At 40.3% G+C, this 19,810-nt stretch overlaps 1 protein-coding gene across 3 annotated transcripts in view; it reads right to left on the bottom strand.

The window, feature by feature from the left end:
• Positions 1-925: 925 nt before the first annotated feature.
• Positions 926-19,810, bottom strand: part of oxsr1b (oxidative stress responsive kinase 1b) — a 42,236-nt gene continuing 23,351 nt past the window's right edge. For 2 of the 3 annotated variants that reach the window (XM_063483588.1, XM_063483589.1), the window contains exons 5-18: positions 13,359-13,414; positions 13,020-13,129; positions 12,554-12,655; positions 12,329-12,462; positions 11,969-12,017; positions 10,553-10,618; positions 10,352-10,474; positions 7,463-7,498; positions 6,183-6,359; positions 5,969-6,024; positions 5,827-5,879; positions 5,367-5,435; positions 4,417-4,481; positions 926-3,860 (exon numbers count right to left, since the gene is read on the bottom strand). In XM_063483588.1, coding sequence (XP_063339658.1) covers positions 3,786-3,860; positions 4,417-4,481; positions 5,367-5,435; positions 5,827-5,879; positions 5,969-6,024; positions 6,183-6,359; positions 7,463-7,498; positions 10,352-10,474; positions 10,553-10,618; positions 11,969-12,017; positions 12,329-12,462; positions 12,554-12,655; positions 13,020-13,129; positions 13,359-13,414 — 1,171 coding nt within the window. In that variant the 3' untranslated portion in view covers positions 926-3,785. The remainder of the gene's footprint in view (positions 3,861-4,416; positions 4,482-5,366; positions 5,436-5,826; positions 5,880-5,968; positions 6,025-6,182; positions 6,360-7,462; positions 7,499-10,351; positions 10,475-10,552; positions 10,619-11,968; positions 12,018-12,328; positions 12,463-12,553; positions 12,656-13,019; positions 13,130-13,358; positions 13,415-19,810) is intronic. The other variant, XM_063483590.1, reaches the window with a different exon arrangement.

Below are 19,810 nucleotides of genomic sequence, written 5' to 3' on the forward strand. Positions count from 1 at the left end.
TCTGGGCTAATAATGATGCAAATACAGTGATTACTGCCTTTTTTTGGAAGTTTTCCCCCCTCCTAGCAGTTATGTAGATATCGTGATATACTGCGTACCACAGGATCATGTACTGTGATACGATTGGTATCGTAACATGAGTTAACTCCATCTCAGCCCTCAGGCCAAGTGTTTATATGGGAGTAAGTGTGGATAAACTAACCTCAGATCCATTGAACATTAAAGACAATACTTTATATTCAGTGTAATCGGATAACCCGAATTTGACCAGTTACAATGGGAAAAGGCCTCATAACAGCAATACTGCTGTCAGTATCTCCATTAGCTGTGATCAGCATCAGCTCAGGTTTACAGACTACACATCTATAATGAAATTCTGTGAGCAAAAAGCATGTTTATTCTCAGTTTCTTTCTTTTTTTCCTCAGAAGAAAGCAATGCAGAATTTGATAACTTCTGTTGCCTTTCATTTCTACACAACAATGTGCCATCCCAAACTGTCAATGTGGCGATTTAGAGACAAAGTCCACCTGGATTTTTGCCCAGTCTGACCCTCGTTTCAGCAGTGTTTCCCTTACATAGCTCAAAGATAACATTTGTATTTTCATAGTTACAGACACAGACAGGAGGGTCAACTCATTATGCTAAATGTAAAAAGTTTTCAAAGCATTGCAGAATCCGTCTCCCCCTGCTTTCCTGCTTTAACCCTCGTGTGACCCTCGTGAAAAAAGGGACCCGTTTGGGTTAAACATGTCTAATACTGCTGATGCAGCCCTTTAATGCTGAGAGAGGAGAAAGTGAACACAATAAAACTGATAGTAAGGACAATAAATCTGGAGGAACTGATACCAAAGGAACAAGCTCAGTCTGAAACAGAAACAGGTGTAACGTGTGGAAAATGACAATGCACAGATCTAGAATCAGTTCTGATGCCTTTGTTTATTGTGTGCAATTTGCCCACATCTTCTGCAAAAATCACAGCGAATGGTGCATTTAAAAGAAGCGACAAACCTCTAAAAGGAGGCTGATATGCTCATTCTTTATTGATTAAAAATAATCAAGAGCAACATGCTTTGAACTCCAAAACAATTAAAATCAGAGGAAATGAAAGAATGGAAAGAAACTAAACTGAAAACAGGTGCAAACTTCAAATATATTACAGCCTTGATTAGTTATTGCCTGGACAAAAGTGTATTTTGGGTTGTTTTAGTTTTTTTTTTTTAACCGGTCATCTGTTCAGTTGCTACAGTTTATTGTTAGACTGCGTGTAAGTGGGACTGTTGGAGAAAGGATGAGAACAAAGCCATTAGATCTTCAACTCTGCCGAAAGCAGAGCTCAATGTAACACACACACACACACACACTCTTCTCTCAGGGCTCATACAGACCAATCCTGTCTGCAGTCTGCAGACTATAACGGGAGAATGGCACCAAATACTGCAGTTTGAAAACGTATGCACAACATTGCGTGGCTGACTTTGTCGCTTCCCTTCCGAGGGGAGAAGCCTGGGTCGACACGCCTGTACATCTTTATTTAAGGTAGCTTCACAAGTAACAGGAAGTACATTTCAAGGACAGCGAAAGTCTAACTCAAAACCAAAGAGAGAAACTTCACACACGCAGAAAAAAAAAATTACACTTGGTCATTTTCAATTTAAGGCTAGCGTAAAATTGTATTTTGACTATAAACATGTTCAAATATTTCCTTGTAACATTTCATCTGCAAGCAAAGAAAAACTAATGCATTCAGATTGATTCACTATGGCATCTGGTTACGAAGTTGTCACATCAAATGAAACACTAAAACCTCGCTGGCGTTTCAGATCCACACATAGGAGCAGAGCGGTAAATGAACCTTCTGCAGCCGTCGGTGCCAAATAACTGTGATATGCACATTCATCATCGAGCCACGTCATCGGTGGACATAAATGCACAAAATTATCCAGAGCGCGGTCGAACAGTTCTGATCATTCAACACGTTTACAATCACGGCTCAGATCTTCAAAACTGACGGAAAGAAATCTTCATTAAAGCCACTTTCAGAAACGATGGCAAAGCAGCTGTATTACTTCAGATGCGTCTTAAAAGGACTAGCTACTGTAAACAGCTCCCACACTTGGTGCTTACTAAGAGTTAGAGACACTTTTTCTGTTACCTAGCGAAAAATCTTTCTTTCTTTTTTTTTGAGGGGGGAAATGTTGCATCGGGACAGCGCCACGGGAAAATATATTCAACATTTTCAAAAGGCGAAAAAGTTAAAAGCTGAAAACTTGATGCGCAAATGATCACACGTGACAGATTAAGCAACAATACGTCCTGCAAAGAAACGAGCAAATTCAAAGCCTGATGTGCAGTGTCATCGTCGTCATCCTTCACGCAGCCAAACAACCCCAGATCGTGTCTTAAGAGAAAGAAGGCCAAGAGTGAAACACCCAGTATAAAAAAAAACAAACCAATCAGAGCCAAATGTCATTATTTACATACTAAAGGTTAAATCAAGTACTTAGAATCCATTCACATAAACAAATACGCACTTAAGTCTTTTTCTCTTTCTTTTTTAAGAATTTGTTTAAATTAATTCCAGAGACAAACTAACACCAACAGACGGACACATCTGCTCAGACAGCACATGTGGTTTCAGCTGCTGCAAAACTTTTTACTTTACACGTATTTCAATCAATCACAACACGAAGGCCGATTTGGAGTTTTGAAAAGCACTGATGCTTTTTTTTTTTTTTTTTTTTTTAAAGAAGGGCATTAAATTTTTTTTATTTATTGGGTCATTTATTGTCATTAAATCCCATAGCGTAACCCAAGACGTGATCATACAAATAATAATAATAATAATAATAATAATAATAATAATAATAATAATAATAATAATAATAATAATCTGCACATCCAAAGTTTTACGCATACTTTGCTTCTGGTATTTAATTTAAATCAATGCAAACATGCTACAAAGAGAGCTAATGTCTATCAGTTAAGTGCTGAATAGTCCCCACAGACGTGTATCATTTACTTTGTTGAAAAAAAGCTGCTGCTCAGATGTTTCAGGAAGTAACTGGTCTTTCATGGGATTTGTTGATGATAGGAAAATATAAAGAATATGAAAAACCTTTAAATGCAAAGACTCCGAGACACTAAGATGCATCCATCTCTTTCTGTAGGAAGTAATTTGTTTTGCAACGTCAAAACAAGAGTATGTGAAACTTTTTATTTCTATTTGGCGTGTGAAGCTGCAGCAAAAAGTTTGGCATCTGCACCTGAAAGCACACTTGTGCATTTCAGAAAACGTAATGTTCCATACGGTAACCGGGGATGTCCCCACCCCAAAAAAATGTGCATTCAGTAGTTCTGATGAATATATAAGGCATTGTTACACTTGTCAGGGTTCAAGGGTGTTAGTTCAGATTGTGCAAATGCGTCACATTAGAGATAGGAAAGGGGCGGGGGGGAAGAAGCAGGATGAGGGAGACCGGGATGGGAAATGAAAACATTTCTTGTGGATAATTTCATCCTTCTACATGTACATTGTAAACTTTTTCGAGTGATTCTCATACTGTACGTTCTGATACTTCAGCTCACCACCTAAAATTCAACAAGGTGGCATTTTATAATCCTATACGTGACAAAAAAAACAAAAAAGAAAAAGAAAATAATGGTACTGTTCTCTTTGGCAGTAGTGGTTTCTTTACAGCCATGGAAAGAAAAAAAAATGCATTCAAACTATTTTTTTTTTTAAATTTCACATTTTTTAGGCAAGTCACGGTCCCAGGTAGAACATCTAACTAATGCTGAGCTGAGCAAAGCCCATCAACTTGATGTCGTCTGGTATTTCAGATCCCTCAATTCCAGAAGCCTGAAAAAGATCAATACATGGATTTAAAATGATGAGCAGAAACATCTTTAAGCAGAAAAGCAATAACGTTGTTTTCCTTTTAAGCGTTTTTTGTTTTAATAAATTAAAGCCGACCGATACAGGATTTTTAAGACCAATACCAAAATATGCAGACATAGCAGACTTTTTTTTTTCTTTCCCACAAGAGAAACTTGAACAGATTTCCAAACATTTGTTATGTGTTATATTATATCAAGTGGGAAGCTTCTAATGTTTGCTCGCTGACATTTTTTCAAGAGGTCTAAATGGGAGACTCGGAGTGCTGTGGATGGCCGAACCAATTCATTTGATCTCTTTATAAGCCGGTTAGTGTGGTAATCCACAACAGTCCCAGTCTCTTACTAAGTGCATAAACCTATGCTAGGGGATTTGTTCTCCTCACAGGTTCAAACCCACAAGCGAGTGTGTAATTCACTACACCACAGAGCTGAAAATTATTTCCGAAACACAACTTCTATAGTTTATTTAGGTTCAATTATATATGATCTCTAACCAGTATGAAAAATGTTACACTCACCAGTTTGAAAGTGACATTTTTATGGGTTTGAGGTTCATCAACTATTTTCTGCAAATTTGCAGCAACTAAAAAAGAAAGAAGAAATCTTTAAGTTGAAAAGTTAAATGAAAAGAAATACATCCTAACATCACTGTCTATACTCAGAAACCAAGAATAGGCCTTTGTGAGATTTAACATTATGCTGTTACCTGCTCAATTTCTTTGATCTAATTTGCAACTTTTGGAGTTTAAAACTAAGTTAAAATGCCAAAAATGGCAATTCCTGGAACAGCCACTTGAGGCACACTCCACATTGCCGTGTTAAAATACCCAATAATCAAAAACAGTTTTGATTTCTAAAGCTATGTTTATATTTTGTCTCTTTTTTTTAATAACTCGTCTGTTCAAACTGCTGTAACACTGTAAATGTGACCCACAGATGGGTGCCAACATTACTAGCCAAGCATTGCTGTCAACTAGACTTCATTTGAATTAGTTATGTTGCTTTTTGGAGTGTTTTAATACAGACATCTTAAATATCTTACACTTCTGTATCAAATACCAAAGTATGCTGTAATCTCAAACCCTTCTGTAACCCTGCGCTGTAACCTGCACCTCTCTAGGAATACAAGAGGCTCTACATCAGTTGATCACATAAGTATGAATTAGCATAGTGGAAGCAGAAGCTAAACATATTCATCAGTGTCTAATCTTATAACTAGACTAACTAATCATACAACATGAGAGAATATTCCTTATTTGTTTTTAGGTTTTCTTGAATCCCTGGCCTGTGTGGCTGCACAGCAAGGCTTTTATTATGCGTGCTTCATGCAGTAAATGTGCTGTAATGCAGGTCTGCTTGACTTAAAAATATCCCCTTTAAAAGGCTCATTTTCAGCCTTGAGGAGAACATGCTGAGTGAGAAAAGGCGATTTTGTTAACGTGGCAGGGGAATGTTTGAAATCACTGACCTATTACTAAGTCCCTCCCGTCCACCAGGCCTGCTGACACCAGCTCCTGAGACACACCATCTGCTGTGTCTGAAAAGTCAGAGCATGAGACGACGACTGTGACAGGTGGACCAATACAACAGAGTTTAATAAAAGCAAATATTAAACAGAACACAACCGCGGCTTAATAATTTTCAAAACACTCACGCTCTTCCTGCTTAAACAAACAAACAAACCAAAAAAAGGCAGTTTCAGCACCTTCTGTTCTCAGCACTTTACATTCTAAATGAGCTTGTTTGTGCTTTGTTGCACCCATGTGCTTTCCTGGCTACAATAACAAAAAGCCAATTTACCAAATACAGCTCATGCAATTTGTTAAACTGTCGGTTTTCCTACTGATTATGCACAAATGTGACATCACGAACAGTCAACTCTTTGCCTCGGGACATTTTGTATACTGCTTTGTGACATCCACACTTACCTCTCCCTGGCATGAACTCAAAGCGGATGTCATTTAGCTCCTTCTTTGAATTTCTGAAGGGATGATGGAAAGAAAGAATGCAAATGAGAGGCGCAAAGTTTACCGAAAGGTACAAATACGAAGAGAAATGAGTCGAACATACCTTAACCTTAATACCAAACTAATGGGAGCCTGAACATCCCCTGAGGCAGCTGAAATCTGTGGAAACAGAAAGAAAAATCTTACTAAAATTGCACTTTCATACTATATTTTGATACCTACAAGAAAGATGAGCAAACTACCTCTTTAAAACAATGATAGGTAAACATGTAGCATTTAAATAAAAGCTTATGATGGGAAGTATTAGGGAGACTAGCCTGAGGGGGAACAGCAGCAGCAGGTACTCCTGGTGGGGGAGATGAAGCCTGGGCAGTAGATTGAGCGGTGGCTGGTGCGGGCTGCAGCGGAACTTGACCTGCAGCCTGAGGTAGTTCAGCCAGACCTGCGGCCATAGGCTGGAGATGACTACTTAAAGGCTCAGGAGTCTGGAAAACCTAAAGGGAAAATTGATTGATTGACTTTTTTGGTCTGTATATTAAGATAATCGCTGACTTTGTTTGACTATTATTAAAGGAAGATTATGAGGTTTTATTTTTAGTTTAAGTTCAAAATGTTAACACCTACTAGACGCACTCAAACTGGCTACAAAGATTTGTCACTCTCAGGATGATTTCATGCCGAAACTTTTGATGATCTCAAACCTTTGTGTCATATTCAGGTCAATACTGGAATTGGAAACTTATCCGATTAAAATTCGGCCACTACCCCGCTTCTAGGCGGTCCTCTCGTGCACCCCTGGATCACTCTCTGGAAGCCCCTTTTTAACCAGCTACACGTACCCACATCCACTGTGTCACGACGGTGACCCTATAACTTAAATTTTATTTTCAAGAAAACTTACATGAAGCCAAATCTGGTGAGTCTATAGCGTAGTGAGTAATGGTTGTACTGATGTGGCCAAAACCAGCCATCCATTTCCTTCCACTTATCCATATTCAGGATCATGGGGCCTATCCCAGCTGTCTTAGGGCAAAGTTTAAATCACTTGTGCAAAATGTTCATCCCTCAAACGCCTCAGAAGATAATGAGAAAAATCCGCTGACAGTATGACCTAGTGGGATAACGCCCTTGAGCTTGGACTCTGCAGAGTATCCCACCGAAAACTGCTGGTTGATCTGATTTGTAGGTGAAAGCCCAACTTTCACCTCCAGGGATAAGTTTTGACGGGAAACTGAGTCAGATTAATGTGCTGGATGTTGAAGCTTGTGGTCTGTGCAACTGAACAGGACTCTGAGCAAGCAATCCAAATAAAGCAGGACTCCCAAGATGACTACAGTGAAGGCAATGGTTTCCAAATTGAAGTCTTTGCAACCCACCTCACACATACCCAGAAAACTCATTTTCTTCACCTCGTCTGTTGTAATCTGTCAAATACCTTGTGAATGCTTTGTGCTACCATGATACAGTGAATATCCTTAAAAAGCTTGTCTTTCTCTTCTTTCTGAAACTGTTAGAATTTTGTCTCCGGCACAAATGGTAACAGTGTTACGGTCATTTAAAGAGTCTGTAAAATGGGTCCACAAGGGGTTAAACTCACCTCCGAATTCTGTGATCCCTCCTTCACTCTTGGTGACTGTTAAAAATAGACAAAAGAAAGCAACAGTCAGGACGACGACTTCATCAAGATGGAGTTAAATTAATTAAAAAGAATAAAAGCACACATGGATGCAAAGAATCACACTGGAAGCAAAAGAAGTAAACTCATTAAAAAGGCTCACTCGTTTACTTTCCTCCTTTATGTGTCCGCACAGTTAATTATAACTTTCTTAAGATATCATTAGACTGGGAAAAGCAATAACCAGTGCCAACAATACTTGCTAATTGTGGCTGATGCTAAAAGGGCTGATTTATCTGGTTTCAGTAAGCAGAACTTCTAAAAGCAACAGTGACTACACTGAAGGAGAGGGTGGGTTCAAATTTTAGTCAGGCAAGGTTTCGGGATTGAGTTGTAGGACTTTTAATCCCATCTCAGACATACTGAAAACAGCCTTTTCTGCTTTCTAGGTAAGCTGATAGAAATCCATCAACCTCCCTCCTATCACACAGAATTTTTAACTCGTTGCACTGAGTTTCCTTCCTCAGTTTGACACTCGTCTTCTTTCGTCTACTTCCATTAGGGGTTGCCACATCTGCCTCCATCTCACCCTATCCCTAGCATCTTCCTCCGTCACACCAATATTCTGCATGTCCTCTTTCACTACATCCTGTAATCCTCTCTGTCGTCTTCCTCTTTTCGAAAACCAATGCAATGTCCAGCATATCCACTATCCCTCCTCTGCACACATCAAACCATCTCAGCCTTGCCTCTCCAACTTCTCAACTTCTCATCTCAACCTGAGCCATCCCTCTGATGTACTAATTTCTAATTCTGCTCATCCCGGTTGCTCCCAATGAAAATCTTAACATCTTCTCATCAGCTCTGCCTCCTGTCTTTTTGTCAGTGCTACTGCCTCCAAACCACATATCATAGCAGGTCTCACTATCATCTTGTAAACCTTCCCTTTCACTCTTGCTGCTGTCTGTCTGTCATAAATCACCCGTGACACTCGTCTCTTTTTGATCCCAGGTATTTAAACTCGTCTACCTTTACTACCTCTGCTCCTTGCAGCTTCACTGACTCCTTCTCATTCACACACGTATTCTGTATCACTTCTATTGACTCCTCAAGTCTGACACTGAAGAGTGGATTTGATTTTCCCTGTCACTGCTTATTAAACCCAGAAACTGCTGTTTCACCTGAACCAGACAAACAAAAAAAAATGTCAGTCCACTCAGTGGAGCAGAGAGATTTAAAGTCTGGATTCAGGCAAGTTTGTCCACACTTTCCTATCTCTGTTTGTATTACAGCTATACCCAGCAATAAATTAATTTGTACCTGTGTTATCCACAGAAATCCTCTCAGCTTAATTTCCCAGAAAGATTACATCATCACTATAAACCTCATGAAATTAAACTGAAACATGACTGAGGTATAAACGAGTGGTAATATATTTCACAGTTACATTTTTTAGTATTTGCAAAGCAGAGAAGCGGTATAAGTTAATAAAAAAAACCTTTTTTTAAAAGTCAAACTGCATACCTGTGAATAATAAAGGGGAAAACTTCATATTTAATCCAACTCCAAAAAAATATGTGGCGATAAACAAAAGCCTTGCAGACCAAATGAAGACAAACCGACTTCACTGGGAGGACATGATAAGGCACGTGGACTGATGCCAGACATCATATTTGCTCCGTGTTCGGACTCACACAAAGCCACTCTGCACAGCACAAACAATCTTTAATTACATCGCTGTGGAGAGGAGTTTTTCAGGTTGGTATTAAAAATATGCAGAGTTTGAATAACTGACCGCCAATTCATGGAGTCTGGAAATATAACGAGCTTTAGAGCCTTACAGCCAGTGAAAGTTCAGTTTGCCATCAAGCAGCCAATTACAAAGCGGCGAGAAAGGAGCAGATACTGTTTTATTCCCTTGATGGTTATTAGTGCACTTAATGATCGTTTCCACGGCTAATAAGTTACCTGCCTTGTTTTAATTAAATGTGATTTGGTCAGTAGAAATTACAAAAAAAAGTTACTTTAAAAAGACAGATTAAAAATACAGATGGCTTCCAGGAACGGTAACTCTCACGCCTTTGATTTAAATAATGGTCTCCAAAAGCAAAGCGCTACTGATAATCTGAATCCAATTAAAATCTAACACTTCTGTGAGAGCTACAGTTGGTTTCCTCCCCTGTGAAATATATATCTTTTTTCCCTGTTTAAAGACAGACCTGCAATCCTGACTAATAGATTCTGATGAGAATGACTTGTGGGTCAAATTCTACAAACATATGATCTACAGCATGTCCAGATTTCAGCTCAGAAACAAAGCAGTAAAGTTTTCCTGCAGTCTGCTAATTACTAGCGTAAAGTTACAGAAAGCTAAAAACAAACCAAGCATTATCTCAAGGATAACAGCTTATTTATGTGCAGATTTTTTTTTCTGTTAAAAATTCAAACGAGACCTGCTAATCGGTTTCATCACAGCTCTAAAGATAAACTTTATAATCCAGCTTTTTTTTCCCCTCATGAGGCTTAACCCAGCTAACATGTGAGAGTCCTTCCTTGTTAGGGGAATGCCATCTGTATTAAGGTGGCAAGTGAACAACCCTGGGTGCAGGCAGCTCGAGAGGGTAGGAGAAGCGCACTTGTCGCCTGGGGGCACTAACAGGCTTCACCTGCTGCTCCTTGGCCATCAGACAGAACACGCACACACACACACACACACACATATAGGTGAGACACATGGACAAACATGCTACTGCACAGAATGACAATTTAAACAGAGCACAGTGATCGAAGGACACAACACAACACGTGGACTACAGCTAAAGTGTTAATGTGTGCATGTGAGGGGGGGGAAAAGGAGGAAGTTCCATTTACCCGTATGGCTGCAGCAGCTGCTTTGCCTTCTTCGCTCTCTTCATCGAGCTCGTCGTCGCTCCATTCCCATTCGCCGTCCTCTGTTTTATGCAGCCGACCGCTGGAGCCTGGCACTCGACGTACCTGATGCATTCACATGTAACACACCTGAGCTGATCTTCATAGCAGTAGAGAAGCAGGTTTAAAGCTTTGCTGCCTTACCCTTTTTGACCTCTCCGTTATTGTCGGCGCCCTCTGAAGCAACTTCTCGTGTAAATACTCGTGTGTCTGTCAGGAGAGAAAGAAATATACTCAAAAATCTGTATTTATTCAAACATGTTTGACGAGGACAAACGGAAGCTTATCGTGGGTCGGTCTGACTTCTGGTCAAATTTAGGACTGAATTCAAAATCTTTCACACCTGTCTTAAAACCATGCAACACTTGGATCCAATGACCCTGTATACACTCACTGGTCAATTCATTAGGTACACCAGAGGTATCACTAAGACAACTGTACATTCAAAGCTGGGAAGTATCCACCAAATTCACCAAGATGTTGACAAACCGATCCAAGAAATTTCAGAAACAGCCACTAAATATGCCACCGTCTTTCTGACATGGTTACAGAGTGCACATAAAAGGGCAATTACTTTACTTTAAACATGACAGCTTGACCTAGATTTGAATCATATACGCACACTTTATTAAGTACACCTCTTAAACTGCTTGTTGCCTTATTGAATCTACGCTGCAAACAACTGAGTGAGTTTTGGTGGCAAAAGGAGATTCAGCCCCCTACTAGTGTGGTGTAACATGGCACACGAGTCCACTGAGGTCATCAAAATAAGGGCCTCTGATTTTACATTGATGAGTTCAAGACTTCTACTGGGTAACGTTTTGCTGCCAGGTTATCAAAGTCTCACTCTGAGAGTCAAGTCAGCTAGTCTTTTTAAATCTCATACTAAGCCTCAATCAATAAGATGCCTTACTGATGACTGAAGTTACAGCAAGTTTGTTAAGTATCCTTGTTTGCAAGATCACAACAAATAAGATTTAACAAGATGAACAGAAAATAAATTAATAAATGGCTGTTTAAAAGTAGTTCCCGCATGCTCAACAGCACATCAGCTATAAAAGACTGACAAAGTCTGCCCTCTTCTGTCCACCCACGGTACTGCAGTAATTACAGCAAACAGGGATCACAGCTGAGCCAGCATTCTGGTTGTTCCAGCTGCTTGGGTACTGGGCAGCCAGACACTGGCGTTAGACCGCTTATCCCTGCCTTTGTTAGAAACATAACAATAATAAGAGTAATGCTGCAATGATCTCAGCTTGGGTCAGACACACTGACAAGTTGAAAAAGTACCCAAAGTGCACAAACTGTTATTGGTTTATTTTCATCTTGTGACTCATCAATTACACCCCCTGCTTCTATCAATTGAAAACTTTGCGAGCAACAAACAATCCATCCAGTCATGAACAGCACAGTCTGAGCTGAGGCCATTCACACACAAACACTAGAGCGGACACAGACCTTTACTCATCAACCGCCTCGAGAGCTGCCTGAAGCAGAGATGCTGCTGACTCACTGTGCAAAAGACTCGGTCTAAGGTGTGGAGGCAGCTCAAACACCTACCTTTGCCTTCTGAAAGAATTTATGCTTCAACAACTCTGATGATGTTGGCCTGAAAACGAACAGCGACACTGAATTAGTTCTGTTAATCTGACTGATTCGGCTTTTAGGCTGCCAATAATAAATTTGTAAATGTTGTACAACAAATTTTTTTTTCTAGTGAAACAATGTTGCTGGAACAAAATGTCTGCTCAGTAGGACTCCAATTACAGGTTGCTTTGTTTCACATGTAAATCCGCTCTACTCAGTGTAAACTGACAGACTGTAAATCCATTTTGTAATTACTGCAGATGAGCAAAAATTGCATTTGATTAAAAAAAAAAAATGTGTACAAGTAAATACAGTAAATTATAATAAAAGCACCTTTTCTCAGGGTCTTTCTGTAGACACAGTGAGATCATCTTCCTGAAGGATTTGCCGTATTTCTTTACCATCTCCTTATCTGTGACGCCGGTCTCCAGACTTGGAGGGTCATTCTGCAGTGTCAGCATTAAGACCTAAAAGACACGAGAAAGACTTTGACTCACGTCTATTCACCGTTACGCTACAATAGTAATAATCTAGCTTGTTAGACATATTAAACCGTACCTTCATCGGTGGGTATTTGTGATAAGGTGCAGCTCCTGTAGCAAGCTCAATGGCCGTGATCCCAAAACTCCAAATATCTGCTTTGAAATCATAACCCCTCACCTGTTCAAGAAAGACACAGTGATTTACAACTTTGTACCGCATCACCTCATTCAAGTCAAAAGCTACATCAGACTCCTCACTGTTAGCTCCAGCTAGCTCTGCACTGCAGTAAAAAAATAAAATGCAAGATAAGACTGTTTACGTGGTAGAAACTTTATTTGCACAAAGCAGAAGCTGTTCACCCTGTTAGAGTAATTCATCATATTTTGCTAGTTTAATTCCTCCTGCCTTACTGGCGGTGGTGCAGCAGAATGGCAGATTTCTAAAACGTTCTAAAATTAGGTCAAAACAAAAATATCTGCTTTGCAATTGGCCGTTTGTGCCTCCAAGAAACTCTGCTACTTCTTCCTAGACGAGGACTGACCTGCTCCATGACCTCTGGGGCCATCCAGCATGGCGTTCCCACGAAAGTCTTGCGCACTTTATTTCGAGTGATGTCACCTCCCGTGGCTAGAAAGGCACTGACGCCAAAGTCTGAATGAAAAGAAAGTGAGACAAACACACACAAATAGCCCGAAGCAGCGAGTCAATAATGTTATTGTCGAGAGAGCGTGTTTCCCTCCACAGACTGCAGCTCTTGTGCATAAATACACCGAGAAACATTCAGATGTCGAACGGGGGAGCAATAAATGAGGCTGCGGCACATTAACTCCAATCACTAATGACAGCAGAGGAAAGGCGCTGTTGCCTTCTGGGTAAATACCTGCAATCTGCACTGAACCATCATCCCCGAGGAGAATGTTTCCAGCCTTAAGATCTCTGCGAAGACAAGACAAGAATTTGTATATGAAACGAACGTCTCCCACACAGCCGTCACATCAAAACTGCAAAGACATTTAAAGTCTGAATAATTTGAGTATTGAGGAATTCTTTCAGTTCAAACCCACTTACAATGTGTAGGCGGCATCATCAAGCAACTAGCTCTTATAATTTTAGCACCATTTCTTTTGCTGAAAGACTTCATTACAGACACACAGTCTGTGGTTAATTTGTTCATCCCTGCTCAGCCTCCCCTGGTGGCGATAAGAGGATTCAGCAGGGACGGCTGTCTGCCTGACTGCCTGTCTGCCACACTGAACGAATACTGCCACCTCACCAGCCAGACACAGAGTTGTCATAGCAACAGAGATAATGACGAAGGGTCAAGCGAAAGGCGAGGATATAAAAAAATAAATAAAAATAAATAAAGGATAGCAGCAGTGTCACTGAGGACCACAGCTAGTGCTCTGTGCTGTCCAGCCTCTCAGGAAATCAATGTACATTTTAACACTGTAACACTAAAAGCTCACAGAATGCCAAGTACAGATTACTACACCCGAAAGATTTGCTTTCCAGAAATCACCCCAAGACTGCGCTTTAAATTGCATCGGCAAGCAGACAAACGATTCAAAGGAGACAGAATCGGAGTCACGGAGCAGTTTATGTTGCTACCAGATGGAGGCGCTGGAGTAAAAAGCCTGGAAATCGAATGTTGTAGGATCCAGCCTGCAAACTAAAATGCATCTGAATGAATGTAAAAATAGAATAGGCTTCAGAGCACAGTGTTTGAGATGAGAATGACACAGCTTCCAAGAAACAAAGGCTCTCTTCACCACTTAATTAGGAATATAATTCAATCCAGAAAGACTGTAAAAGAACAAGCCAAATACCAAATATGTGGAGGGGAAAACGCTGCAGAGAGAAATGTGGTGTTTGGACAGATTCTTATGATTCTTGATGAAAGATAGTCAGACAAGACGAGTGCCGAAGCACGTTTACACCTTTAGATTTTCCGATTTGTCCAGAGGTTCCAGTTTATCAAAAACTACTCAAGGAACTAGAGAAGGCAGTTTGGCTTCAGGCCTTTTCTCCTGCAGCTACAAGCTCGGTGCACAGTTTTACCCAAGAAAGTGTGCATAAGGGAGCCAAGAGTTTGTAGGCCACGCTTTTGATTTTTGGTTCAAATGCTGATGAATACTTGAGTGTAGAGGCCACTTTCAGTAAGAATGCTCCACTGAAAACACCACACAGCCAAAAGATGTTGTAGTGACAGGGAGTGGGTAAATGCTGAGTACCAGAGGGAAGGAAGGCAGCGAACGTGACAATATTAGGACATTAGGAATGTTAAAGATAGGGATCCCTACTTCAGGGCTAAGTGACTTTATGGATTAAACAGCTCTCGAGAAGCAGGCTGGGATACTAAGCATGCTGGTTGTACCAATGTCTTCTCTAAGCTACAGCTGAGGCAGAAAGAGCTGATTGTGCTCAATACTTTAATGTGAATTTATATCTAGGGGAGCCCAATTATGCAACAGTCACTGTAGGGACACAGATGCAGAGGAACAGAAAGGGTGGATGAGACGTGAACATGACAGCGTTTCCTACTGGCTTTGAGACAGACTGTTAGAAATGTCTTCTGTCATACAAGTGTCTGAGCTCGTGGTTCTCCAGCTTGTCCCGCTGTCACTTCGCCGCCCTGACATAACAGCTCGGTGACATCAGGTCACAGTATCTCAGAGTTCCCCGCGCTTGCTACTTTTTCTTAGACGACCATTTTTACTTCAGAAATTAGGATAGGAAAATTTTACGTCTGATAGTTAGATGTTGCTATTTAAAACAGGACTGGAAGGGTGGTGCTGAGTGGACCAACTAAGCTAAAAGGAAGGTTTGGAGGTATCCTCAGATTACCTCTCCTCATTTGCACAGTCACCGTATTTCTCTGAAGTCGTGTCTTTTCATGCTTGTGATTCAGCATTTATTCTAGCTATCTTAGTAGATTCTTTTCAGTATTAAAGTCTAAGCCTAAGAGTGCACAGCCAGTAGTTTGGGCACAATAGCCTTCTGAGCACACTACAAACATTGGTAAGCTAACATGTTCACAGTTACAAGTCTAATATGTTGGTGCTAGCAATGCTGACTGTTGCATTGGCATGCTACATTTGCTAATCTGAGTTAAAAAACAGACTACAGCTAAAGCAGACAGAACTGACCTAAGAAACAAAACAGAGTTGTTTAGTTCCTAAAACTCTATATTTGAATTAGATTACATTACATTTTTACTTGTACTTCCTTATATTAAAATAAGGTGGTTTTTTAAGCTGTTTTTTAAAAATGGTTCTTTTCACATGACATCAAATTAAATTATATGAAGCCCATTAACGTCGCCTAACTGTTTTGATATTTCACTGGACATTAAAATTTCAACCTGCTGAAGGCAACAAGGGAAAAAAGTTATTAGGATTCAAAATTGGAGGATTTGAAATTTTTAAAGAAGTACTTGAGGGCTGCAAGAAGTTACAATCTGAGTCATAATGTCCCAGTGAATCAAACTCGTCTGCATTGTGTCTCTTTGCAACAGGGGACTCGACTCAACTGGTTGCCACCTGGTTTTATTATTACATAAAAAAACAAGGTCAACCATGCCTTTGCCATGCAATGTCATTTTGCAGTTACACTGTCATCCTGCAGAAACTACGTCCTAGTTTGTGGAAGAATTTCTGAATTTGTCTTAAATCTGTGAGGTTCTGGTTGAATGTAAGGAGTTAATGTGGATTTCTCTGTATGCAGACAACAACAAATTTGCAATTTATCATAGTTAATCACAAACAGACTGCATGTAATTTCCAATTTCAACACATTCAACTGCAAATTAAGAGCAGATTGAGTCAGTGTTAGTGCCATTTTATCGCAGTCTTGATGCAAAAAAGTCACTTTGAAGACAACAACTGACCGTTACTGATCGCAGACCTGGTCCCTGTCTTCAAAGCAACCATTTCAAAAGGCAAGGAGACTGCACGTTTATTACACATGATTGCAATAATTTAGCTCTCCAACCACTAACCACTGTTTTTCCTAGTGTGACTGTAATATTATACAGCTGCTTAGGTATTTCAAACAGGGAAAAAAAACCCAAAAAAACCCAAAACACTGTTGATGTATTGATACCAATGGACAAATACTCTTTGTTTCTCAAAACAGCTTCTTTTCAAGGTACATCAGTTCTAACTTTAATACTTCTTTTATAAAGAAACAGTAATGTTAGCAATGATTCTCTCATGTCCTCAGAGTGACTTCAGCATCTACATTTCCATATATGACATCATCATCACCACTGCAGTCGTGACATGCTCCTGTTCAGCTTGTTGAAATTGACCGAAAACAAATAATCCCTCGAAAATAATTTTGTATGAGGATTTTCACTTATAACGCGCTTCGCTGTGAAAGAAAAACATGTGAAGCTCTCCATCATTCAAAAAGCGTGATGAAGACGATCTAATTGAACCTCCTGCATTCATTCAGGAACTGTGTAGGCTGTGGTTCACTGCAGTAGATTGTGATGCTCTGAGAAAAAGGGCTGCAGAGTGTGGCCAGTCATTAAGATTCACAGGAAAGGAAAAGGAGGAGGAGGAGAGAGGAGCTGGTGACACAATGCACCATGCAAGTTCAAAGAAATACTGGAGCAGATATGGGGTGGGGGGAGTAAATTTAAAGAGAAAAAAAAAACTTGAACTCTTAGAGTTATCCAGACATATGTTCAGTAGAGTGTTTTGCCCCCTTATATCCACTGTAACCAAATTCTAAAATGTTTCCAGAGTCTAAAAGGTGTTATCTGAGCAAAAGATACTAAATGGTGAACAAGACACATGTGGTGTTTTCAAATTTATGACCTGCTGAAATTATAGCCGGGCAATAGTCAGGTGGGAAAAGCCATGGTATGAAACTGTCAAGAAGATTTATCATTCTCATCTGGCAGACTGTGCACCTTGCATCTCCACCAGGTCACCTCCTATGACATTACATCCTGGTGCCAGGCACACAGTGGCCCTAACAGGGCAGTAAAAATAAGGTTTATTAGGTGCCATGTGGGTCTTCTGTAGAGATTTTTCCATCCACCCCTCTTTCCAGAATACCATCATCCCAACAAAATGATTTTTCTTCTGCATCCACTTTAATTGCCGTTTCCATATCCCCGAATTTCACATTGTATTTGAAATCAAAAGCCTCTCTGGTCCCAGAGACCACCATGACTTGATCATACCCAAACCACGCACTGAGTCATTTGCTGGGCAAAGCCCTCCCATGTACCTCATTAGTGAAGTTTAAGAGATGAGTAACACCAAGAGCTCACCACAACAGTAAGATCGCTGCTGCCCAGGAGGCTTTAGCTACTGAACTCCAACAAATCAACTTGGAAAAAAGTCAAGCACAAGTTTTATTCTTCTCTTATGTGTTTGGTGACTGAATGCTGTTAAAATTAGAGGACAAGTGTCACCTTTGAATCAGGGACTTTTCAGACTGCTGTGAATGAGAAGGTGAAGCAATTCACCGTCTTGTGATAAATGTCTCTGCTTCAGCCCACAGCTCAGGTCGTAAGACTCTAATTGCTTTCCTGCAGTCCTGGCCTGCATGGAACGTATCATGTGACACTTTCTGTTTTCCCCTCCTGTCTCATAAAGCCTCACCCCCTTGACTCTTTCCTCACCCCTGCCCCGAGGCTCCGACTCATATGATCCAGCTTACACGGGGTGAAAACAGGGCCGTACGTGGATATTTACATCAGCAAATGCTCGTCAACTCGTCAGCGGACCCTTTACTCTCTTCACGTCGAGAACTTTCAACACTGGAGTTACATTACATTTTCATTCTCACAAATCACACCTTGTAGTCCAGGGCTGGAGTGACGTGGAGGACTAACGATCTAGTCGTGATTCTATAATATCTCCTTCCAACAGACACTAGTAAAAAAATAGAGTTTTTCTAAGGAAAAAACATTTTCCCCTCTCTGGCACTGGTCGATAACCCTGTCAGATTATGCTGAAAGTTGACACTTGCATCCTGCAGGAGAGGCACCGCTACGGTGGAGTTTTCTTTTAATTAACACAGTAATTTAAACAGTTTTTATATGACAAAGTATTTTTCTAATTAGCAGCTTAATGAGCTGATGATATCATTGTCTATTAGTTCACCTACACAATACATTCCTCACCCGAGCTCATGGTCGAACAAGCCTCTCTCCATTTCTCATTGGCATGCTACTCTGATTACTGCTGAGCACTTATCCATGGCAAAAAGCTATGCATTATTTACGCACGTAGCCTGACCAAGGCTAAGCGAATGCCGGTGGGAGAACAGAGGAGTGTGAATAAGTGAGCAATGAATATTACATACATAGGAAATATTGTGGTGGCTTCATTATAACAGCCTGAGTGCAGGGACTTAGCTAGGTCTTGAACTGGCTTAAAGGGGAGCTTTTGGTATTTCCTGTGGCATGCAAATCTGTCATTGACACATTTAACTTGCATATTCATAGAGAAACTCTTTATCATCATTAGCCTGTGAAAGCTGTGAGTCTGCTTTCAAATGCTTTTCAGCACCTATTAAAAAAAACAAAACAAAAAAAAACACAGTAATTACGCCTTCACAGTTTTTAAACTAACATGATACATCTAAACTGAACAGACTGATTTTCATTCACAATCATTCTTAAGTGGTAAGCCACAAAGCAATCATTGCTGCTTTTTCCCCCCAGTTGTTGCATCCTACTGGTGAAGTATAGCACATTGCCACGTCACAATATACATAACAATGACCCTGACCTTCAGAAGTGAATGTGTCCATTACTAGTGTGCAGTCAAATGCCTCATCTGATGACTAATCTGATACAAACCACTAACATATCCTTTTCTTAAATCAAAATCAAGCAAGTTCAAAATGATTCTTTATCTTAAAGCACTGGACCTTATTGTAGCATCTCTGTTTATCCTGTGGGAAAGAAACCATTTCAACTCATATTCCAGACTTAGAAAACTTTCTCCTGATTGGCTGCCCCTCAAAACAGAAGGTTCAAACAGCAGGTGGCTGCAACCTTTAACAAACTATCTAATCAACGTAGATATAAATATATTTTTTTATATTTATATCTGTATTTATATCAGTGGGTGGCCTTCCTTCAGGGCAAGCTAGGCAGGCAGTGTTTATCCAGTGGGGGGGGGGGGGGAGACAAGCTGGGCAAGCTGTGATGTCACCAACTTTTTCTGGTTCTCTATTCATGCCCCTTGTGGATAAACCTCTGGTCTTTCATGGAAGATTGATGGGAAGACTAGCATGCTCTGAGATCAGTTACTATCTGCGGGTTTATGGAAGCAGAGCTAGCATTTGCAAGTTTAAGTTTCCTCT

The sequence above is a fragment of the Pelmatolapia mariae genome, linkage group LG9 (genome assembly GCF_036321145.2).
Source record: "Pelmatolapia mariae isolate MD_Pm_ZW linkage group LG9, Pm_UMD_F_2, whole genome shotgun sequence".
Taxonomy (NCBI): Eukaryota; Metazoa; Chordata; class Actinopteri; order Cichliformes; family Cichlidae; genus Pelmatolapia; species Pelmatolapia mariae.